Source organism: Equus przewalskii, chromosome 13 (assembly GCF_037783145.1).
Source record: "Equus przewalskii isolate Varuska chromosome 13, EquPr2, whole genome shotgun sequence".
In the NCBI taxonomy this organism is placed as follows: Eukaryota; Metazoa; Chordata; class Mammalia; order Perissodactyla; family Equidae; genus Equus; species Equus przewalskii.
The window spans coordinates 7,520,117-7,545,651 of NC_091843.1; the positions used below are offsets into that span (position 1 = coordinate 7,520,117).

Here is a 25,535-nt window from a genome sequence, read left to right on the forward strand (position 1 = left end):
TTCAGACCTCACAGGGCCTGGGAAACAGTAGACAAAGCCCAGGAAGGGAGTCTAATAACAGTTTCATTCCCCACCCCACCCCCCAAAAAAGCTGAGACTCCCCAAAGGGTTCTATCTTAAAGTAAGGGTAAATTAGACACAACTACCTCAAAAGGAATGCTAGGAAAATCAACTCTCTCAAATATAAGCATCAAGAATGAAGGAGAACACTGCCACTGAGAACTGACCTTCATAAAGGTTTGCAACTCAAATTCATTCTACAGTTTTTTAAAAAACCACATACCAAGAATTTTACTTAATTTAATCCCACACTGGTGATGGCCTTAGGCATCTGGCAGAAGCAATGTAAATCCTTTCTGGAGGAGCCCACCTTCATATCAGGTCGCAAAGAAGTCACACACATAAAATTATAAGGAAAATGAAGAGCTGGCAGTCAAACATAACTAAACACATATGGAAACAAGGCACCATGAGTGTGAGTCAGCAAAGACAGCAAAGAGCAGACACACACCTACAAGGACTTCAGATACTGGAATTATCAGATACGAACTAAAACTAAACTACGTCTAAAGAAATAAGCTTAAAATACGTGCAGGGAGAAAGAAGGAAAGAAACGAGGGAAGAAAGGAATAAGGAAAGGAGGGGGAAACAAAACCGTAAGGGAAGTAAAAACAGCTTGTATAGAAATGAAAATATAACACTTGAAAATAAAAAAGTCAATAGGTGAGGTTCTAGTTCTGGTAATAGCAGAATACTTGTATCAGACTCATTCTATACACAGTAACTGTGATCCCTGAACAAAACGAAAAACACCTATTTGACGATGCTAGAGTGTGTTCAAACGCAGGTAGAAACTGGAGGGGTTTGATCCTCGAAAGCAGCAGGCCACACTGGTACCTTGATATAGCATTTCCCCTGAGGACACCGTCTAGGTCAGGGGTGGGGCAGGAAAACTGGAGCACAAGCAAGAACCTGCAGTCTTACTGGCTTGAGGTATCAAAAGATGAAGCTCAGAGCTGCCAGAGCAGTTGGAAATTAAGAAGGAAAATCTCAAAAAGGAGGTGATGCAAAGGGGAGCCCCCAAACCTGTGTATAAATTCCTCTTAACTCCTTGGCTGATCCCTGACCCATGAATGTGCCCGGGAAAGGCCAAGGACTGGTGGAAAACACTCAGAAGGCTGAAAAAACAGAGCAGAGATTTCAGCAGCTGCCTACCCCTGCGGAAAGAAAATTTGGAGCCTAAAGTTAGAGGGGCTCAGTAAACACTTCAGGTTTTCCACGGAAACCCCAGAAGGGCCACATCTTCACAGAGAGCTCACTCTAATCTAAGGGCAAAACTGAAATAAATCTGCCTCAACAAAGTGTAAAATCAATCCTCCAAAAATTTAAGATGATCAATTAATAATTTAACTGCTTGTGAGAACAAAATGTATCCTTTTTCAGAGGAACAGAAAATCCAGAGTCTCGATCCTCTACAATATCTAGTACCGTAGTCCCCCTTATCCGTCGTTTTGCTTTCTGCAGTTTCAGTTACTGCGGTCAACCAAGGTCTGAAAATAACACTATGTCATCCACCTCATTTCATCCCATCGTGTAGACACTGTATCATCTCACACCATCACAAGAACAGAGGGTGAGCAGAGTACAATATTTCGAGAGAGCGCGCCCACATTCACATAACTTTTATTACACTATATTAATTGTTCTATTTTATTATTTATTGTTGTTAATCTCTTACTATGCCTAATTTATAAATTAAACTTTATTATAGGTATATGTATAGGAAAAAACAGTATCTATAAGGTCTGATACTATCTGAGGATTCAGGCATCCACTGGGGGTCCTGGAACATATCCCTCACATATAAGGGGGACTACTCTATTTAGTAAAAAACAGACACGCAGAAAAAAAGAAATGTGATCAACAGCCAAGGACAAAGGAATCACCAGAAACTGATTCCAAAATGACACAAATGTTGCAGTTAAAAGGTAATGACTTTAGGGGCTGGCCCTGGGGCCGAGTGGTTAAGTTCTCACGCTCTGCTGCAGGCGGCCCAGTGTTTCGTTGGTTCGAATCCTGGGCGCGGACATGGCACTGCTCATCAAACCATGCTGAGGCAGTGTCCCACATGCCACAACTAGAAGGACCCACAACAAAGAATATACAACTATGTACCGGGGGGCTTTGGGGAGAAAAAGGAAAAAACAAAACCTTAAAAAAAAAAAGAAAAAGCTAAGGACTTTAAAACAGCTCTTATACAACAAGGCTGGTTGGAAGATGGCAGCATAGGAGGATCCTGAGCTCCACTCCTCCCACAGACACAGCAAATCTACAACTACATGTGGAATAATTTCCTCAGAGGGAGATCTGGAAACTGGATGAAAAGAACCTCCATAACAAGGGACAACACCAAGAGGAGTGGAAGAGGCAGAGATACAGTCCTGCTGAGGAAAAGAGCACACCTGGCCACGGTGATTCACGGTCAGGAGTGATCTCAAAGGTAGGGAGCTTGTCCTGCAGGAGGGATTCAAGCTCCACATTAGATCCAGCACAGGAGACACAAGACCTGAAAACACCTGGCTTTGAAAACCAGCGGGGAACATGCCCAGGAAAACCAAAGAACTTCAGGAAAAAGAAAACCTGGTCTTAAAGGGCCCAGGCACAGACTCACTCAACTTGGAAATCAGCACAAAAACACCAGGTAGAAAAGTGCATAGCCCATTGGTAAAGGAGACTCACTTACTAAGCTTGGAGCATCTCCCAGAGAAGCAGGAGGCAGTTAGGACACCCCTAAAAACTCTGAGACAGTGGTGGCAACCATTTTTGTGACCTAGTTCAGCTCTGCTGATATCAATGCTGGCAGGTGCCATTTGGGAATCCTCCCTTCAGCCTGTTAGTTGTGGATGGGGCAGCACCCCTCTAGGGCACCTGAGGCAGTCATGTGCAGCCAGGCAGCAGGGCCAACCCATGGGGGCTTGCCCTGCCTGCCCTGTCCACCAATGAGCCAGTAGCAGTTGCCCACAGCCTAGCAACCAGCTACACCAGGGGCGTTCCCTGCCCACAAGTGAGCTCACAGCAGTCCTGCACTACCAGAACTCACAGCCAGGAGTGTGCTCCTCCCAACAACACACCCACAGCAGCCACATGTGGCCAGGACTCGAAATCAGCAAGCCCACGGGCCAGCCCTGCCTACCTGCGTGTCTGCAGCAATTGTGGTCTTACCAAAACAGAAGAGCACACACAGCTCACAAAGGGGACACCCCTGGAACATTTGGCACAGATGATGAGAGGAAGCACACTGCTGGGCCGCAAAAGACATCTCCTAAATAAGACAACTTTTCCAAGATCAGGAGATGCAGCTGATCTACTTAATACATAGAAATAAGCACAGAGAAGTAGGAAAAATATTTGGAACATATTCCTCTGTCTCCTTAAAGGAACAAGACAAATACTCAAAAAAAAAAAGAACTAAATAAAACAGTGATAAACAATCTACCTGATAAAGAGTACAAAGCAATGGTCATAACAATGTTTACCAAACTTGGGAGAGGAACAGATGAACAGAGTGAGAACGTCAGCAGGCTTAGAAAATATAAAAAAGAACCAACCGGAGTTGAAGAATACAACAATTGAAGTGAAAAATTCAACAGAGGGAGTTAACAGCGGAAGATAAGATCAGCAATCTGGAAGACAGAGTAGAGGAAATCACCCAAGCTGAAAAGAAAAAGGAATTAAAAATGTGGACAGTTTAAGGGACCTCTGCGACAAGATCAAGTGTACTAACATTTGCAATATAGGCATCCCAGGAAAAGAGAGAGACAAAGGGGCAGAGAACTTATTTGAAGAAATAATAGGGGGCTGGCCCTGCGGCTGAGTGGTTAAGTTTGTGCGCTCCACTTCAGTGGCCCGGGGTTTGCTGGTTTGGATCCTGGGTGCGGACATGGCACTGCTCATCAAGCCAAGCTGAGGCGGCGTCCCACATGCCACAGCTAGAAGGACCCACAGCTAAAAATACACAACTATGTACCAGGGGGCTTTGGGGAGAAAAAGGAAAAAAAAAAAACAACAAAAAAGATGAAATAATAGCTGAAAACTTCCCTAACCTGGAGAAGGAAACAGACATCCAGGTACAAGAAACACAGAGAGTACCAAACAAGAGGAACCCAAGAGAAACACATAAGAACACATCATATTAAAATGTCAAGAATTAAAGATAAAGAGAGACTTTTAAAAGCTTCAAGAGAAAAGTAACAAGTTACATACAAAGGAATGCCCATGAGACTGACTTTTCAGTAGAAATTTTACAAGCTAGAAGGGAGTGGCATGATATATTCAAAACACTGAAAGGAAAAAATCTACAACTAAGAATACTCCACTCAGCAAGGTTATCATTCAAATGGAAGGAGAGAGAAGGAGTTTTCTAGACAAGCAAAAACTAAAGGAGTTCATCACCACTAAGCCGGCCTTACAAAAAAATGTTAAAAGGACTTCTTTAAGTGGAAAAGAAAAGGCAACAAATAGAAATAAGAAAATTATCAAAGAAAAATATCACTGGTAAAGGCAAATATACAGTAAAGGTAGTAGATCAACCACTTACAGAGCTGGTAGTATGAAAGTCAAAGACAAAAGTACTAAAATCATCTATATCTACAAGAAGAGGTTAAGGGATACACAAAATTAAAAGAAGTAAAATATGATGTCAAAAACATAAAACGTAGGGGTGGTAAAAAACGTGAGGTCAAACTGAAGAGACCATTAAATTAGTACAGACTGCTAAATACATAGGTTGTTACAGACTAACCTCACGGTAACCACAAACAAAAACCAATAGATACACAAAAAATGAAGAGAAAGGAACCCAAACATAACACTAAAGTCATCAAATCACAAGGGAAGAGAGCAGGGAAAGAAAAAAGGAACAGAGAACAACTACAAAAATATCTAGAAAACAATTAACAAAATAGCAGTAAGTACATACCCAGCAATAATTACCTTGAGCTTTCTCTCTTTTTTTCTTAGTGAATCTAGCTTAAGGTTTGTCAATTTTGTTGATCACTTCAAAGAAGCAGCTCTTAGTTTCACTGATCTCTTCTATTGTCTTTTTAGTCTCTATTTCATTTATTATCATTCTGATTGTAAATGGACTAAAGGCTCCAATCAAAAGACACAGGGTGGCTGAACGGCTGAAAAAAGCCCAAGACCAATATATATGTGCCACCTACAAGAGAAACACTTCAAATCTAAAGACACTCACACACCAGAAGTGAAGGGATGCAAAAAGATATTCCATGCAAATGGAAACAAAAAGAAAGCTGGGGTAGCAATACTTACATAAGACAAAATAGATTTTCAAACAGAAAGCCTAATAAAAGACAAAGAAGAGCATTTATCTAATGATAAAAGGAATGATCCAGAAGAGGATGTAACACTTGTAAATACCTATGCACCTAAATACATAAAGCAAATGTTAACAGACATAAAAGAAACTGATAGTAACACAATAATAGTAGGGGACTTTAGCACCCCACCTATGTCAATGGATAGATCATCCAGACAGAAAATTGATAAGGAAACACTGGCCTTAAATGACACATTAAACTACATGGACTTAATAGATATATACAGAACATTCCATCCAAAAACACCAGGGGGCCAGCCTGGTGGCTCAGCGGTTAAGTGTGCACGTTCTGCTTTGGCGACTCAGGCTTCACTGGTTTGGATCCCGGGTGCGAACATGGCACCACTTAGCACGCCATGCTGTGGTAGGCATCCCCCATATAAAGTGGAGGAAGATGGGCGTGGATGTGAGCTCAGGGCCAGTCTTCCTCGGCAAAAAAGGAGGAGGATTGGCAACAGATGTTAGCTCAGGGCTAATCTTCCTCAAAAAGTAAAATAAAATAAAATAAAATAAATTGTAAAAAAAATTTAAAAATTAAAAAAAAAAGAAGAAAAACAACAGAATACACATTCTTTTTGAATGCACATGGAACATTCTCCAGGATAGAGCACATGTTAGCCACAAAACAAGTCTCAATAATTTAAGAAGACTGAAATCATATCAAGCATCTTTTCTGACCACAATGGTATCAAACTAGAAATCAACTACAAGAAGAAAGCTGGAGAAGTCACAAATATGTGGGGAGTAAACAAAATGCTACTGAACAACTACTGGGTCAACAAAGAAATCAAAGGAGAAATTAAAAAGTACCCAGAGACAAATGAAAATATGACATACCAAAATCTATGGGATACAGTAAAAGTGCTACTAAAAAGGGAAGTTTATAGCATACACGCCTACCTCAAGAAACAAGGAAAATCTCAAATAAACAATCTAACATTACACCTAAAGGAACTAAACAAAGAAGGACAAAGCCTAAGATCAGTAGAGGGAAGAAAATAAACTAAATAGAGACTAAAAAGACAACAGAAGAGATCAATGAAACTAAGAGCTGGTTCTTCGAAGAGATCAACAAAATTGACAACCTTTATTTAGCTAGACTCACTAAGAAAAAAAGAGAACGCTCAAATAAATAAAATCAGAAATGAAAGGAGAAATTACAACAGATATCACCAGAAATACAAAGGATTATAAGAAAATGAAAAAAGCTTTTCCTATGAAAAGCTATGCGCCAACAAATTATATAACCTAGAAGAAATGGTTCAGTATTAACTCTCAGTAGACTATGAAAAGTTAAGAATGCATATTGCAATCTCTAGAACAACACTAAAAAGGAAAATACAAAAACGTATAGCTAAAAAGCCCTTAGAGGAATTAAAACAGAATACTAAAAATAGCCAATCTAAAATAAGGTATAAAAAGAAGAACAGAGGAATAAAAAACAGATGAGACAAACAGAAAACAACAAAACAGTGGACCCAAACCTAGGTATACTAATAATTACAGCAATTGCATAAGGAAAATCATTTGCCACTTGAAAGGCAAAAACATTCAGAATGGATAAAAAAGTAAGACCCAGCTATAGGCTGTCTGCAAAAAGGCACATTCTAAATATAAAGACAGGGATGCAATAAGCGTAAGAAAGGTGGTATGATTATTAATATCAGACAAAGTAAAAAACGAGTCAAGGAGTATTACCAAGGATAAACAGGGATATTTTATAATGATAAAAATGTCAATTCATCAAGACATAACAGTCATAAATGTGTATGCTCCTAATAACAGAGTTTCAAAACATATGAAACAAAAATGGAAAGAATTAAAAAGAGAAACAGAAAAATCCACAAGAACAGCTGATGATTTTAATACCCTCTCTCAGTAATTAATACAAGTCGACCAGAAAATTCAGTAAGGAAATAGATGATTTCAACTACCATGACCTGATTTTTATAGAACACAACACTCAACAACCACAAAACATACATTCTTTTCAAGTGCACACGATGGGCATCTACATAAACCGTATGATGGGCCATAAAATAAGTTCAAAAGATTGGAATCTTACAGAGTGTATCTTCTAGAAAAGCACCAAATATCTGGAAATTAAACACCACATTTCTAAAAATGAAAACACAGCATCATCAAAATTTGTAGGCTGTAGCTAAAGCAAAGCTTAGAGAGAATTTTATTCCATTAACTGCTTACATTTAAAAAGAACACAGGTTTGAAATCAATGATCTAAGTTTCCACTGCAAGAAGCTAGAAAAAGAGCAAATTAAGCCCAAAGTCAGGAGAAGGAAGGGAATAAGGAATAAAAGAAAATCTAAATAAATGGAGACAGAACCATGTTTATGATTAGAAGACTCAGTATTGTTAAAATGTCAGTTCTCTCCAATTTGATCTAGAGATTGAACACAATCCCAATTAAAATCTCAACAAGCTTTTCTTTTTTTAGAAACTAACAAGTTGATTCTAAAATTCATATGGCTATTTTAGAACAGCCAAGTAATTTTGAAGAACAAACATGGGGGACTTACGCTTCTTGATTTCAATACAAAGCTACAATATTCAAGAGAGTGTGGTATTGTCATAAAGCCAGACAGAGATCAATGAACAGGAGGGGTAGTCCAGAAACAGACTCACATATACATGGGCAAATCATTTTGAACAAAGATGCCAAAGTAATTTAATGGAGAAAGGAAAGTCTTTTCAGCCAATGGTGAAGCAACAACTGGGTATCTGTATTGGGAAAACAACAAAACAAAGCTTGACCCCACCATTCTAGCGCCTGTGGCCCTCGGAAGCGGTCACGCCTAACTGCCAAACTCTCTCCACTGCCAAGGCATTGTGCAAAGCCTTCAGGACCGAGTCCTTGCTTAGTAACAGGAACTAGGAGAACTAAGTTCAACAGGTCTCATTTCTTAGTTTACCTCAACTTTTGCCAGAAAAATTTTTTCCAAACCTCCCAGAACCATTTATTACGGCCCAAATTCTGTCACCACTTGATCCAACTTCCTGTCCTTCCCTTTCTTCCAAACCCTTGCACTGTGTTTTCCATCACTTGCTCAACTGTCTGCCACTCACTCACACACTTCCCGTGTCGCCCACAGCTTCACTGAAACCTGGCTCCCCCAGAGGCTCTCTCAAGCGGAGAAGGCTTCTTGTTCTTGCATCAGCTAACTCAGGCTTTGGCAACGGGGTTAGCAACTTCCTTGCTCTCTCTGTGCTGCATCCAGACAATCTCTCCCATCCTTGTGGAAAACTGACCTCTTTGGGGTGTACGCCTGCTGATTTTACTACCCTCCCATCCCTTTTTACAGTCCAGTCACTTGCCCTTATTTAACAGTGGAGGCTCGAGGCTGCCCTTTTCTGGCTCTTCCTCATCTGTACACCTATGCTGGCACTCTCCAGATTTGGCCCTATCCTCTCGTCTCTTCTCTCTCCATCACTTCCCCTAGGGTAGGGTTTCTCAACCTCAGCACTATTGACATTAGGGGCCAAATTATTCTTTGCTGGGGGGAGTGCACTCTCCTGTGCAGTGGAGGATGGTCAGCAGCATGCCTGGCCTCTACCCACTGGATGCCAGCAGCAGCCCCAGTAGAGAATGACTGTCAGAGGAAATTGCATAATTCTCAGGGCCTCAATTCTCTCTCCCTATTTCCACTTTCCCACTTGACATCTTTTAGAAGTCTCACAGTATCTCAATCTTAGCATTACCCAAGTGAACTTTTATTTTGAAATTCATCCTAACCCAAGTCTCCATCTTAGGAAATGGTTCAAACCAGAAACCTGGGAGCCATCTGACTCCTCCCACATCCAATCTATTGGCAGGACCAATAAACTGTACCCCTCAATTACCTCTCAAATCTATGCACCTCGCTTCATCTTCACTACCATCACCCCAGACCAAACCACTGAGATTTCTCACCCTCATGAATCTAAGAACCTTCTAAATGGTGTCCCCGCTGCCACACTGGTCTCCAAGCAGTCTGTTCTCCACAGAGCAGCCACAGTGATCATCCCACCCAATCTCTCCTTTATTAAAAACCTGGAAAGATTTCCTATTCACTTTATATAAAACCTAAAGCCCTTACCCCAGCCCATAAAACCCGACACAACCTGGCCGCCCTGCCTAAATCCCAAACCTGCCACTCCCTGCCTCACCAGTAAACCCCAGTCACACAACTCTCCCAGAACATTCCAAGGTCCGGACCCCTCAGTGTCTCCGCATTTGCAAAGACCCTGACTGCAGTTCCCCCCATGGCTGACCCCTCCACAAACAGGCTTTCTGTAATCACCCTAAATAAATCTCTTTCTCTCTCCCACTGCCCCTATTGTTCTCTGTTCAATCGCAGCACCCATTTGGCCCTTTAAAGCACTTTCTCACTTTATTGCAACTTCAGAACGACTTGGCTGCTGCTGCTGTCAATCTGCTTGTTTGACTCCCCTCACTAGACGGTCAGCCCAGGAGGGCTGGGGTCTGGTTCCCTCCTGGATATCCAGGAACTGGCACAGAGTAGGTGTTCTATGAAATGCTTATTGGATGAATTCCAGGTGAAGGTGGATAACAAGCTGCGCAACAACCAACCAACCATAAATAAGAGAGACAAACAGAAAAACCCAATGAAAGGAACACATAAATTAGCTAAAACAACACACGGCTTCCTTTGGCTGTCCATGCGGGAGCTCTAAGCTGAAAGGAGCAAGGGCAGAAGGGCCTCACATTTCAGGAACAAGTTTAACTTGAGTTACCCACTGCTTTCCATTACTGTTGCCGCTGTTTCCTTTTATTAGCAGACATCACCAAATGAGATAGGAGACACACACACAAATTACCAATCTGTGGAGAGACAGAGACGGACATTCCACCTATACAAAATACATTTTCTGTCCTGAAGGAGCTTCAAAGCTAGAGGGAAGACAGAGACCACCAACCAGAAGGTCAACAGAAGGTCAAATAAAACACAGTGCTTCCACTGGCCAAGACAGGACAATCTGAACCAGCAAGGCCACTAATTATACTGGATTGAAACACATCAAATATGTTTAAATGTATCAGATCATAACGATACTTCCACAAAACAAAAATTGTTGTTCGCCTTTGGAAGATGCTGGGGAACCAATTCATTATTTTGAAAACTGGTAAGGAAAGAGAAAACCACATATATATCCTAGCTTTCCTTTATGAACTGTTTTCAGTTATCTGGATAACGAAATAGTTGATGAAGTAAATCTTTATTTATGGACATATTCTAGCTAATGAATAAACAAGAAATTTAAAAAACAGAACATCATTAATGATGTTAACAACTCAAAGAAAAATCAGACATTATGGGGGCCAGCCCCGTGATGCAGCGGTTAAGTTCTCATGTTCCGCTTCTCGGTGGCCTGGGGTTCACTGGTTCGGATCCCGGGTGTGGACATGGCACTGCTTGGCACGCCATGCTGTGGTAGGCGTCCCACATATAAATTAGAAGATGGGCACGGATGTTAGCTCGGGGCCAGGTTTCCTCAGTAAAAAAGAGGAGGACTGGCAGTAGTTAGCTCAGGGCTAATCTTCCTCAAAAAAAAGAAAAAGAAAAAGAAAAAGAAAAATCAGACATTATGTACCTCCTGATGAAAGCCTCAACAACATTTATGAAACAACGTACCAAAAAGCTGAACCTGAAAAGTGACCTAGCCCCTAGCTATGACTACCAACTTAGAGCAAACACAGAAGAAAGAAGAACATGTTAAATGACACCATGGTTATGCAATTAACAAGGACTAGACTCTGGAAAACTAAGGGGCAAACAACTCAGGTTTTTCTATTACAATATGCAAGAAAAAAAACAAAGAGATATGGCGAAGAAACCAATAAAGACAGACTTGGAAGACACATTCACCAATTGCAATGTGTGGTCTTTATGTGCATCTTCAGTGAAACAATAAATGTAAAATAAATAAAGAGACAACCAAGGAAATTTAATTATAGGATATTTGATGATATAAAGGGAATTAACTTTTCTGTGTGTGATAATGGTATTGCGGTTATACTTGCAAAAAAGAATGATTATCTTTTAGAGATATATATTGCAATATTTATAGATAAACTGATATGTCTGGGGTTTGCCTCAAAATAATCTCAGGCAAAGGGGGAAAGTGTGTGGAGATGAGACAAGATGGGCCATGAGTTGAAAATTTTTGACAGTGGGTGACAGGCAAATGAAGGTTCATTATACTATTCTCTCTACTTTTGTAGAGAGCATACAGTAGGTCTTAAAAGTCCAAAAAAAAAAAGTTAAAAAAAAACCCCATATATGCTATAGTAAAGAGCATCCCAGAAACTGACCAGCTTGTGGCTACCTGGTTGGAAACCAAAGTGGAGGACCCTGGCCCTAGGAGGTGATCCTGTCCTGTGGCCAAACTGGTTCCAGAGCCAGGACCAAAGCAAGGCTGGGCTCAGCTGTGGATCTGCAAATTCCTGGACAAGTGGGCCAAAGTTCCTGTAGGCTGGGCAGGTCCTTGTGTGATGGCGAGTGTTAGGAGGCTGGAGGGGTGAGTGAGGGGGGGACTTGTTTAGGGTCACAGGGGTTTACGGGAATGAGTAGATGAGGGAACTTCTCTGGGAAGTGACTGGGGCTTCCCTGGCTCTTTATTTGTTTACCGCCTGTCTCCCCTCACTAAGGAGGGCAGGAAGATATGTCTGTTTTATTCATTCACTACTGTATATCCAGTGCCTGGTACACAGTATACTCTAAATACATACATTACGTGAATGCATTCTAATCAGGCCCAACAAAATACATGCTACAACAGCCTTGTAAGTAAACTGTGCTTACAAGTAACATACAGTTTTTTGAATCAAAATAATTTACTAAAAAAAAAATCACTGGTAATGTTACTTTACATTTTTCTTGTCCTTCGTACGTTTTTACACACAGCATCTTATTTAAAAACTCACAAAGCCATTGTACAACGTAATCAGACCAAATATTATTCACCCCAGCAGAACAAAGTCACTACTTCTTTTTCTATATCACTCTGCTGGTAAGATTTATAATTAGTCAAGTTCTACAAACACAGCACATTTTCCAAAAAGGAAATGTATCTTCACAATACAAAATTTCTAATTTACCTTGAAGATGATGTGAGTTTTGTGACTCTGGGTAAGCCACAACATAATTCGACATTAAAAACTGACTTAAGACCAAGAGAAAGTATAGAAATAGTGACTAATAGGATTGTATGCTTAAGAAACAAAAGTGATTCTGGTTCTACTGGCAGAGATCCTGATTTATTCAGAGCTCAAACAAGTTATGCCCCATGGAATCAAATCTTAAACTAGAACAAACTGGAAAGAGAAAAAAATTGCCACAAACAGAAGGCTATTTAAAAGTCCATGAATGCATTTCAAAACATGACTTTGTTTAGGAAATACAAAGTCTCTTTGGGTGTGTCTTACTTCAAAAGAGGTGTTTTAAGAAAATATATTTACTAGTGCCAAACAGTGAAGCTTTCTTTGAATTTCAAATTTAATTTCTTATAGAATCTCACTCCTTTGTGGAATAAGGTATGTAAAATATTTGGTGTTAGAATTCCACTCATATGTTTCAGGCAAATATTTTGCTAAACAGAATATATGATCAGGTTTCAAAGAAACAAAATGAAAAAATAATTTCATAGTCTGTACTACCCAACTCATTTCCCCACAAAATGGCCTCCAAAAGCATCTAATGTTGGAACACTGTACTACCTTTATTAACACACTGATGACACTACTGATCCACTGTCAACAGAGCAGTCACCAGCCCTGTGGGACAAAGGAAAAAATGGCCTAAAATCCAGAAGCAAGAGGTAAGGGTTCATGGAGTTCTCAATCGAGTCACTGGGACTCAAAGGGAAATAATTTCCAACCAAGTCCAAATATTCATTTTACGCTTGAAAATTAAAAATGAGGCTAATTGGAAAGGTTTTTTCCTCTTTGTTTTAAAGAGAATATCATAAAAATTAACCAAATTTCAAAGATGATGGAGGACCAGAAAGTTACAAAACATCTCTGTTCCGTCTCAGTTTAATCTCAGGTCGTTCTTCTGTGTGACCATTTTCTCTTTTTTAAGACCTCACCACCAACCTTACTGCTCATGCCGCAGAGAGCTTCAAAAAAATAAAAACAAAGGCCTTTTCAATCACAGGACCATTCCCTGGCTCCTGGATGGACACAGAGCTCCCTTGTTCGGATTTCTACGGGAGATTCAGTAGGACAGGCTGGTGTTCAGTCACCCTTACTAAAAGGACGAGTTCTTATGATGCATGTACTTCTCATTTACTCTTCAGAGATGAACACGGCTGGTATAAGAGTTCCCTTCACATGTCACCTGTCAGACACCCATTCTGGAGGCTGAGCTATCACCTGAAAAAGCCTCTCTTACCTCTCCAACCAGAAGAAAGGCTAAAGAAGCCCAGTGGAGAAAGCCTCATCATCTAAGCCCCAGCGCCGAAGCAGCCAAACACCACCATCACCGCTCAGCAAAGCTTGTACAGTGGATTATGATTCAGCTGTAAATTCTCAAACCTGCTCTTAAACACGTGACTGAATGATGGGCCAGACAGCCAAAATTCATGGTAATAACTCTGTCAGGGTAGATTTTGATCCAGGCCAAGAACTAGAATTGGCTCATCCCCACATTCTTCAAAAAACCTTAGTGAAAAGCCCCAAGATATAAGAAATTCATAGACTCAGAGTCACAGAGAGCCATGGCCTTTCACCACAGGAATAGAATTGCTGCTTCCTACCTCATTCGGGCATTAAACAATAGTTTGGCCAACACCAATACTCTCCATAGAAGGTGGCCTTGGGAAACTAGAAAGCTTTCTTCTAGAAAAGAGAACCACTGGTTCAAAACTCTAAAAAGAAATCCCTAAAAGGATACATTTAATGGCATGTGAAATATACTTCAATTAAAAGAAAAAGGAAAAAAAGAAATCGTAAGGCCTTTGAATACCCTGAAGTGGTTTTCTCCATGAACTGATTAATACCGTTTTTTCTGGAGCTTGACTCATTCCATTCTTCAGAGCTGAAACCATCTTTAAAACAGTTCAACTGCAGTTCTGCCATTGCTGATGCTCATGAGGATAAAGAATAGTATTCCAAAAATGTGTTAAGCAGTTACCTTACATATCCCAAATAGTTTTCATTCAATGGTTTATATAAACTATATAATCTTTTCAAGTAGATGCTAATTATCATACTTTGACATAGTGTACAGTGAATTGTTTAAAAAAGTAATCCTTACTGTACTTGATTACAATTCTAACTCAACTTCTGTTCACCAAATAAACAAAAAACTCACAATAAAGAAGGCTTTATTCAAACACATGGATAAAGAGAAGAGATTAGTGGCTACCAGAGGGGAAGGGGGTGGGAGGGTTTGCAAAAGAGGTAAAGGGGCACATACGTACGGTGACGGATAAAAATTAGACAACTGGTGGTGAGCACAATGCAGTCCACACAGAAAGTGATACATAATAATGTACACCTGAAATTACACAATGTTATAAACCAATATGACCTCAATAAAATAACTGGGAAAAAAAAAAGAATGGCTTTACTGGCTTCCTAGTGAGATATTTAAGTGAAATGAGCAGGCCTAAATACTTCACAAGAGAAAAATATAAAGTAGTGCAATGACCATTTCCAGCTGATTATAAGCTTTAAATTTATGCCAAATAAATCACACTTGTAATACCAGAAGAACAAAGCATCTGCACAGTTCTTATGTAAATATACTGAACATACGAAAAGTGTGCTATTTCCAGCTCTAGGACATGATTTCTAGCTGTTACATGAGGGACACGCTCCAATGAAACAAAAGTGTAAAGCTGCACATCAGTCATGCTCCACTGATCTAATTTTCAATCACACACATTACAAATACAAAGAGTAACTGCTTATTATGCCAGGATAAAACTACTTATAAGAGAAACATACTTACAAGAGATAGCAGCAAACTGAACAGGTCACCAACATGGTGATGATAACTCTAAAAAAAAAAAAGAAAAATGCAAACATCATTAGATAACCAGCAAACTACGCAGACATGGTTGAAATCTCCTCCCCATGTTATCAAACTGGCAAGGACGGTGCACCAAGAAAACGGATCTGAATCTGTTCAAACACGGGCAGACTGCAGTGGGCCCCGGGGGCACTAGGTAGAAGTTTAAGAACGTAACTAACATTTGTATTTAAAGGGATGTGTATTGGGGCCAGCGGGGGAGGCGGGGCGAGAGAGTGCATAGTGGTAAAGTTCGTGCACTCCACTTCAGCAGCCCAGGGCTTGTGGGCCCAGTTCCTGGGCGCAGACCTACATACTGCTCATAAAGCCATGCTGCAGCAGCGTCCCACATACAAAATAGAGGAAGACTGGTAACAGATGTTAGCTCAGGGCCAGTCTTCCTCACCAAAAATAAATAAATAAATAAAATAAAGGGATGTGTATTGATGCCACAGGTTAGAGGTCTAATCCAAACCCATCTGAAACTGAACAGAAAAGGCTGCAGCGACAATCAGTTTTGACTTCCAAGGAATGACCCTCTTTGGTAGTATTCTCTGTAACGAATACACTTCTAAAAATATGACTCCCTAGCCTTGACCTCTCCCCATCTCCATTCCTGTCTGAAAACAGTTAAACTTGGATCTCTAATCAGCTGAATTTCAACATTTCTAAAATTTAACTCTCTTCCCATTTCTCTTTGCAGAGGCTCTCTTTATGAATCTCTGACTCCCCAGCAGCAGCTCTGCCATCTCCACCCAGCCTACCCAGCCTCAAATCCGTCACATTTTGCTCATCCCTTCTCTGTACCCTCAGTCACCAAACGCTGTGGATCAGTCCTCTGAAGCATCTCTCCCTATGTGGATTTCTTCCTTTCTATTCCACTGTTAGCACTCAAATTCGTCAGGTTTGCCTGGCTCAACTAACTGTGTGAATATTCAAAACTTTCTTCCTTCTCCTTCATTCTTTCCACCATCATCTCGGATTAATCTTTCTAAAATGTTCTTTTCATCACAGCACTCTGCAGCTTAACACCTTTTAATGCCCCCCATCATCCACAGGAGTAATTTCCAAAGAGGGGTCTCCACATCCCACGGAGTAAGCAAGACTATCTCCTAGAACGCAAGAAGCAAATATCAGAACTCCTATTTATTTTTTGACCCATCCTGTAGAAGTTCTGTGTGTATTTTATGTGGCTAATGTATTGGCATATTTACTCATTCAACAGATTTTCACTGAGTGTCCAGTATGCACCAGGCTCTGGGGAGAGGGTAGTGAACAAAACGGATGAAAACCCCCACCCTCCCAAAGTTTACACCAGAGTGGGGGAGACAGACAACAAACAAGATGAACAATAAACAAACAACAACTACCTCTCTGTCTATGGTCGGTAGCCAGATTGTCCTTAAGGGCTGATGGAGAAAATAAAGCAGGAAAGACGAATAAGGGAGTTGGAGGGTGGAGTTGCAATTTTAAAGAGGGTGGTCAGGAAAGGACTCGCTGCGGAGGTGGCACGTGAGCAACACGGAGGTGAGGGAGTGTTCCAGGCAAGGGACTAGGAAGGGCAAAGGCTCCAGGGGAGAGGGGACCTGGCATTCAAAGGGGAAGAGGCCTGTGTGGCTGAGCAGAGCAGGCAGAGCCCAGTAGGTGACGTAAGAGGCACACTGCAGTCCCTGAAAGGAAAGGGGAAGGTATTTGGAGGGATTTGAGGGGAGAAGCGACAAACCCTAACTCCAAATCTATTGGGATCTTGACGCTGGGCGGAATTAGACTGGGGGAAGAGGGGCAAAGGGAAAAACAGAGAACCAGTTAGGGGGAAATCGCAATCACCCGATGGACCAGGCTGGTAGCCGCGCAGGTCATGAGAACTGGTCAGAATGGATATATTTTGAAGGCCGATTCTTCAAAACAGAACTTTTACATTATGCTTATAATACGTAAATAACTATGTATGAGGTTTGTGCTAAAAGCTTTGACAGGTGCACAATAGATCTGTTTGATTTACAGAATCAAGTCCAGCTCCTCACTTGCAGTCAAGTCCCTCCACGCACGCTCCTCACCTCTCTCTACTCTCAAACAGCAGCTCTTCATTCCTGAACACAGGTGCCCTCACAGTCCCCTCCCCCCTACAGGTTTATCATTCTCCATTCCAAGCTTTTGCTCATCTTCCTTCAGTCCCTTGTCCTAAACTGGAATCCCTCGTCTGTCTTCTGTCTTCCTCAAAGGGCCATCTCAGCGCTGAAACAGCCGAGGCTCCGTTGTACTACCTGCTTAACAGTTTCTTATCAAAAGCTCCCTCACTGAAATAGCGGCTCTGAATGTCCTGCTGCTTAGGTAATGCTCGCTGAAGGACTTAGAAGAGTCACCATGACTGCGATTTATTTGCAAACAGTTCAGCAAAACTGTCTGTGTGTATATGTGTACATATAGGTGTGCATGTGTACATACAGGCGTATATGTATACACACACGTATTCATGGACAAAGCAAATGTGAACGTTACCAACTATTGAATGGAGGAGCTGGTGTACAGCGCTTGTACTCCTCTTTCTACTGTGCTGTATGTTTGAAAACCTGGAGCTGACTAAACTCCTGGCACCCGTCCCGGTGCTCCAGCCCACCCCTCCCCAACACCGAGCACACAGGGAGCCCCCTGAGAAAGCCTGAAGTGTTTAGAGAATCTGTGGATTCCTAAAGAGAAGAGAGGGACATCACGGAAAACAGGACTGGTCAGCAAAGCTGGTTCCAGGCACAGACCAGGTTTTACCTGCCCTTTTCAGCTGCAAGCAAGAGCGAGCGAGAGGGGCTGGATCAGAAGAGCTCTGGCTCTGGCCCGTTCTTCTCCCTGCCTCACCCCGTTTTCTGCATTGACGCACAGGGGTCTCACAGGGAGGGGACCGAACCTCAGTCTCCCTTCTTCCCCGTCACACAGAACCTTTACTTATCGCTTTAAAGAAGATGTTTCTAATCCTTCAAATCAGAAATGCTCTCAGAAATTAAAAATTCATCATAGTCCTTGAAGCAATTCAGCTCCGTTGTGTATTTAAAAAAAAAATTGATTTGCAGTCTTTTCAGGAGGTAAAGGGGAACTGGTACTAATATTTCCATTTTACTTGGAGGAAATGGGAACATGGAAAAGTTAACTAAACCGTCCAAGGTCACAGGGATCAGAAGCAAGGAGCAGTGTTTCTCAAAGTGTAACACAGTAACTCCTAGGAGACACTCTGTGTTTTAAGACCTGCTCAATCCTGCCAAGAGCAGGAAATGCAAGGATGGGAGTGGGGGCTGTGAATGAGACCCGGATAATATTTCACCAGCAGGTCAAATACCTGAATCATGACACTAGGGCTGGAAACGGAGGGGCTCACATAATACAGGAGGGGTTTCACAACCCTGGATAATAGTAGTGGCATCAGGCCCCAAGGCTGGGTATGGTGGACCCCAAATCAGGTGGATTGGAGCCTTTAAGAAAGGAGTGGTCAATGCCACCAGCGCATTAATAAATGCTTTTCTGAGTATGAAGGCTGGAAAGGCAGACAGTACAGTAACGAAACAGCTGAAGACAGAAACACAACAAAGAAGTACTTTGCTGTTCTCTAACTCCAGTAGGAGAAAAAAGTCTGAAGAAGTGAAATTTGGTTAATACAAATTAGTTTAATAACCCCAGAATTCTGACACCCTCCATCATCTATTATAGGTTGGAGACATGAGCACATATTACTGCTGTTACGGGGGGAGGAGAGTAAAGGAGGACCAAATGCTACCCTAGAAACTCATCTACCATTTTTCCTTTTGAAACAAATTATGATTTACTTTTAAGCTACACAGAAGTAATAGGTCTAATATAAGGTTATTCCAGAGGGCAGAAGGGGCTCAGGGCACAAAATATTAAGGAAATAATAGCCTTTTCTTCCTTTAATAAAGCTAATAGAATTATCCACTCAATAGATATGTGAGTGCCTACTGCGCAGGCAAAGCACTGTGAAGCCACCAATTAGTTTCAAAGAATAAAGCAAAAGATGGTGTTTCTGACAAACTGAGACTTCGGTCTAAGTTTCACCACCCCCCGCCCCGATCTTGTGCTGAGAAAACATGACTAAAAGGCAAAAGAGGAACCAGAAAGAGGGTGTTCCAAAGCCCCTCTGAAGATAAAGGTCTATTTCATACTACAATAAAAAGTCTACTTACAGAACAAATAAAGCTCCATTTAACAAAGAAGTCTGGGGAAAAGTGTCTTTCTTAACCCGTCGTTCTAAGAACTTGTTACACTCCCTACGCGGGCGGGAGCGCCCTCCGACAGGTATGACGCAGGGCTTTCTCAACAATACCTCCTGCTGTGCCGTAATTAATCTCGCTTTAGATCAGGCCCCAAGGACCTCCTGGCGCCCACTAGATACAAGGCCTGGGCTCAGCGTCGTTGCACAAGCTTGTCCTGTGCAACTGCGACAACATGTGGAGGCAGAGAGGGCAACTTCTGCTTTATTTATTGGATCCTTTCCTTTAAGTTTAGACAAATGAGGCCTCACTCGGGTGGAGGGGCAGGGCTAAACGGGGAAAAGTCGTCTAGGGACGAACCCCGACTTCTCCTAGGGTCGCTAAAGAGCCATTTCCGACTGCACGCTCCCCACACATGACCATGATGAGAAAAAACCCCCCTAGAACTCCTTCCCCAGCGGGTCCAGGAGGTCCCCTGAGCACACTTGGGCCGGGCACACTGACGCTGCTGCGACCACGAAGTCGGGGTGCCGCACGGGGGTCGGGGCCTGACTCTAGAGTGGGGGCCACGCCAGCAAGGTCGCCCCCGCCCCCGGCCGGCCGGTCCTCCCCGCGCGTCCCTCGCACACTCACCCCCGGTTGGGACCCTTAGGGATGAACCAGGGCACCAAGAAGCCGACGAAGCCCCAGAAGACGCTCATCACGATGAGAGGCACCGTGAGGCCGCTGTACGCCATGGTCGCTGCCCCAGCCGCCAGCCCCTGCCCGGCGGCCTCACTCCGGTCCCACCCGGAAGTGTCAACACCGGGCCGCGTGACCTGCGCGCGCAAGGCCCCGCCTCCCGCGCCCCACGTGACCCGAGCGCCGACTCCACCCCCGGCGCTGAGAGACAGAGCCCCGCCCCCACCTGGCCGGTCTCGGGTCTGCAGCTCCTTCGGGGGACGTCGCTCATCCCCGAGCGCCGGAGCTAAGGGTCAAGTCATGGGGGACTCAGCAAAGTTTTCTGATAAGAACATGGCCCTTTTAGTAAGAGAATGTAGTTATTTACAGCTTTATCGTCTTTTTATGCAACAGACAGATATGGAGAACTTATCAATAGTTAAGTTACTCTCCTGAATTCCTGTATGTCAGGCACTGGGCTGTGAGCTTGAAGTGCTGGAGCTGATCGAACACTTCACTACAGCCTATGAGGTAGTTATAATTATTATCCCCACTTTGCAGTTGCAAAAAACAGGCCTAGGGAGGAGGTCGAGGATCTTGCCCACAGTCACACAGCTAGTTAGTGGTAGAGCCAGGATTCAACCTGAGGGTGTGATATTCCAGATCAGTGCTCTTACTACTACACTACTGTATATTTTGTGCACTGTGCCAGGTTCTGGGGTTACAGAAATCAATGAGATCCCCCTCGGAGTTCACAGGCTGGTGAGGAGATGGACTCGCCACCAGGCCGCTGAGTGCAGTGTGAAGGTAGAGTGGACCAGAGTGCACAGCTTCCCACCCCAGCCGGTCCTGAGCTGAGCCTTGAAAGCAGTAGAAGTTAACCAGAGTAGTAAGGAAAAGGTAAACATGACATTTCTAATGCTTGCCAAGGATTTTCGCACATGTTAATGATAGTTTGTGACAACCTTGAAACAGAGGAGGAAACCAAATCTCAGGTTAGGAGCTTGATAAAGCTCACCGACAGAAGCAAGATGGAAACATCTATAAACTAAATGCAGCGTGCTTTACCATGGACTGCAGTGTCCCTGCGATAGTCACATTTCCTTACCTTGAATGACTTCTTGATTTCTTTCTTCACCAATAGGATGGATTCCTGGATTAAATGAGAAGTTGGACTAATAATCTTTAACATCTGTAGCGACTCTTAAACATGATTCCAAGCCTTTACTGACCAACAAGGTGGGAAACTAGTCATCTTTGCGCTCATACTGCTGCCCCAAAGACTCAGCGTCCGCAGAAATTCCATTGTCCTTAAGTTCCAGTCCAAGCCCTGCCGTTTCCAAGGCCTGTTTCACCCCGTTCATGCGTCTCCTGTGTCCTTGTACTGATGTGTGTGTGTGTATCTTAACCAACCCTCTACCAGAGGGCAAACTCCTTGAGAACAGGCACTGTTTTAACTGATCTCTGCTCCTTAGGAGCACTTTATACATAAAATGTCCTCAATAAACACATGTACAACTGAATTGAATAGTTAAGAAAGGGTGAGACCAGCCAGAGCTAAATTAGAGAAAATAGTTTGCTCCTGCTTTCTTCCCATTCCTTTTTTTAAATTTATTTTTAATTGTGGTAAAATATACATACAATAAAATTGACCATCTTAACCATTTTTAAGTGTACTGTCCAGTAGTGTTAAATATATTCATATATGCACCTAATGTCAGAACTTTTCATACCCACTAAGCAACCACCATTCTTCCTTCCCCTAGCACCTGGCAACCACCATTCTACTTTCTGTTTCTGTAAGCCTGACTATTCTAGATTCCTGGTATAAGTGGAATCATACGGCATTTGTCTTTTTGTGGCCGGCTTAGTTCACTTAGCATAATGTCCTCAAGGTTCATCCATGTTGTAGCGTGTGTCAGAATTTCCTGCCTTTTTAAGGCCTAACAATATTCCACTGTATGATATACCACATTTCGTTTCTCCATTCATCTGTCAATGGATATTTGGGTTGCTTCCACCTTTTGGTTATTGTGAATTTTTTCCCGTTTCTTAAATAAATGCAAATATTTGAAGTTGATCTAAGTTAAGTCTAACTTTTGTTTCACCGTCTCAGCAGCATCTTTGAGATGTTAGGGAGCACAGGGATGATACCAGTTCTGTCTAAATCTGTTCCATCCTCTGGGAAATGAGAAAAATCCTGAATCTCAGTGTTATATTTCTGGGCTGGTATTGGTCAATAGCTCCCTCTATCAGTCAGCCTGTCAAAAACATTTTATCACATGGCCCAAATGAAAACTGGGAGAGAAGGAGAGAAACTGGGATTCAGTGGCCCACCGAATGGAGAAATATTCTTTGTCTTCAAGGCACTCAAAGTCTACTTCAGGAAATAAATCCGAGTCTGGGCAGTGTGCTCCGCGGACCCCTGGGGAGTCCCTGACTCTCCCAGCAAGGCTGTGAGGGCCTCCTTTTCTACCTACCAATCTGTGTGAGGCTGAGTTTTCTTCCTGTGCTTCCCTCAAAACAACATATTGCAACAGACTGAAGGCAGAAGCATTATAAGAATCCATCTGTCTTCTATCAAGCCAGACACTAAGGAATTTTATAAAAATGTAATGCATCACTCTTCTTGCTACATTTTTTGTTTTGTTTTGGAAAAGATGGTTATTTTCCATAAAAATGTTATTTCTAGGGGAGTGGCCCGGTAGTGTGGTCAAGTTCACATGCTCCACTTTGGTGGCCTGGGGTTTGTGGGTTCAGATCCAGGGTGCAGACCTACACAGCATGGCCACCAACAAGTGGTGTAGATCCATGCCCAGGAACCGAACCAGGGCCGCCAAAGCAGAGCGTCCCAAACCGAACTAGGCCACTAGGCCACAGGGCTGGCCCCAAGACTAGCTGTTTTAACTGACAAACTGGGATTTGAATGTCAGTCTTCATAGCTCCCATTCTTCCCACAAAACCATGCTGCCTCTCCTATTTCAAGTAGTAAGTCAACAAAAAACCCTAAGTTATGCACTACTTAACAAGAAGAGACCTTAGAAAACCTGCTCTAGACTCAGCTGCCTTCCTACTAGTGACAGGCTAGGGCGTGGCTGATTTCATTATTTCTGATGGACAAAGAATATTTTATTTATTATTTGTGTGCACTTATACTGTAATTATGGCATTCAGGCAATAAACCAATCTTATATAGTTGTTTAAATTTGAACGATGTGCTTTCCTCACAAAGACTTCTTCATGGGTCAAACTTTTAGAGAACACCCGATCCTATATGCATAGACCATTTCTGGGAGGATACAAAAGAAGCTGGGAACAGGGACTGCTTCTGGGGAGAACGGAGTGACTAAGAGTCAAGGTGACAAGGAAACTTAGTTTTCACTGTATGCCATTTTTAGGTTGTACCATATATAAGTGTCACTAATATTAAAAACCCCCTAATTTAAAAGAACGGTGGATAAAGACCGGAGCCACCAGCAGATGGGAACTGCTCACTGCCTGCAGCAGCAGCGGAGTGTGGCGGACTCCGGGTTAGAGTTTTGTCTGGGTCCCGGAAGATTCAATTCCTTGCCTGCCCAGCTCACACTGAACGCTCTGTGCTGAGCACCTCATGCCTGAGCGCCATATGAAAGCAGACATTCAGAAGCAGTTATCTGAGGTTAAAAAGTTTGGAGTCTTCCCAAAATAGCACAAGGGGACTCACTCAAGTGAATGGACCTCTGCAAATTTGATGAAAAGGTCAGTAGGAAACTGCTTAATTCAGTCATTCCAGGAAACATGTTCAAACCCCAGGGCCTGAAGCTTGACAAGCAGGCCCACCCTCTGGCATTCTCCAGTTCCCATTTCCTTCACAGCCCAAACACAATACTGCTGCCCTTAAATCCTTCCCTTCATTCAAGAACCAGCATTTGTCTGAACTCCCTTCAGAAACACTTCTCCCTCTGTTCTTGCAAGCAAACCCACTGCCAATCTCCTCTGAAAGACAATAGCTAGAATTTGCTGAGCTCTCTGTGCTTTATATGCACTATCTCAAGCAATAAGTCTGACAACTCCATGAGGTAGGTACTCTTTTTATCTCCACTTTAATAAATGACAAAACTGAGGCCCAGAAAGGTTAAGTAATTTGCCCAAGGTCACACAGCTAAGAACTGATAGAGCTGGGATCAGAACTCACATTTGATGCTGAGTTCCTGCTCTTGATCATGCACCAGTATTCACATGGCTTGGTATAAGCAGTCTCGTATGACTGGATGCCTGTGGGGGGATTACAGTTCTCAAAGCTCTTATCTATCACTTAGATTGAACAAGTCGCTGAAAACAAGTCAAGTCTGACTCCTAGGAAACATTGTAATTTAAATTCACTGATGAGAGTAACAGCTGGAGCCTAGGGCCAGACCAGGCATCAGAATATGTTATCCTTACTGTAAATTTAATCTAGTATAAAATCTTTTATGCAAATTTTGGGGTCCTAAAACACTTTGGTGGAGAATAAAGACAAAACTCGTTAGAAAAAGCAAACTACACACCTTGCTGGTTGACCCACTCCTTTTCCTCACTAGACATACAGCTCAGCATGCTAATGCTAACAAAGCACCCTGTGTGGCCCACCTACTCTATTTTATGTGCTGTATATATACTTTCCTACATCCATTTCCACAATTCCCCAAACTTACCCGGTCGTAAGCATCACATGAGAGCTGTGTGAGAAATACACATGCACATGAGACCTGAAGAGGTCTCTCTTCAGACCTCCTGCATCACAGAATCTCCAGGCAAGGGGCGGAGACTAACATGAGCCAGCACCAGGTGACTCCTCCAATCAGGCGAGTTGGGTGGACTGTCACTTTAACTTTCACAGCCTTGAAGATAAGCATTTTTAGCTTCTTACCTCGGTAGGGAAACAGAGGTTCCTAACAATGACTGCCCAAGAGCAGGATGTGAACCCAGACCCATCTGGCTCCAGAGACAGGACAGTATTGTTCTGCCTACTCTTAAATCAATGCCAAAAAGTCAGAGAATGTAGATCAAATTTTGTGGTTTGCGATCCCTTTGATTTCTTTTGTGAAAAATCATGACCTCTTTGAGTGCAGAATGAATGTCAGAATTGGAGATACAAGTGAACTGAACAATAATAGTGCTATAAGCATTCGCATAGTCACAGCTTTCAGAGGGCTCAGAAACAGCCCCCTGACCCTGACGCTTTCCATGAGACAGGAAGGCAGTGCAGGTATT

At 42.5% G+C, this 25,535-nt stretch overlaps 1 protein-coding gene and 1 long non-coding RNA gene across 2 annotated transcripts in view; one reads left to right on the forward strand and one right to left on the reverse strand.

Annotated features, from left to right (window-relative positions):
* The window catches only part of ATP6V0E1 (ATPase H+ transporting V0 subunit e1), a 35,128-nt gene extending 14,614 nt beyond the window's left edge, over positions 1 to 20,514 (reverse strand). The window contains exons 1-2 of the mRNA XM_008509884.2: positions 20,277 to 20,514; positions 15,373 to 15,420 (exon numbers count right to left, since the gene is read on the reverse strand). Coding sequence (XP_008508106.1) covers positions 15,373 to 15,420; positions 20,277 to 20,380 — 152 coding nt within the window. The 5' untranslated portion in view covers positions 20,381 to 20,514. The remainder of the gene's footprint in view (positions 1 to 15,372; positions 15,421 to 20,276) is intronic.
* Positions 20,515 to 20,541: 27 nt separating this feature from the next.
* Positions 20,542 to 21,826, forward strand: LOC139075040 (uncharacterized). Its single transcript, XR_011525064.1, has 2 exons — positions 20,542 to 20,669; positions 21,448 to 21,826. It is a non-coding gene; the product is annotated as an uncharacterized lncRNA (long non-coding RNA).
* The last annotated feature ends 3,709 nt before the right edge of the window (positions 21,827 to 25,535 follow it).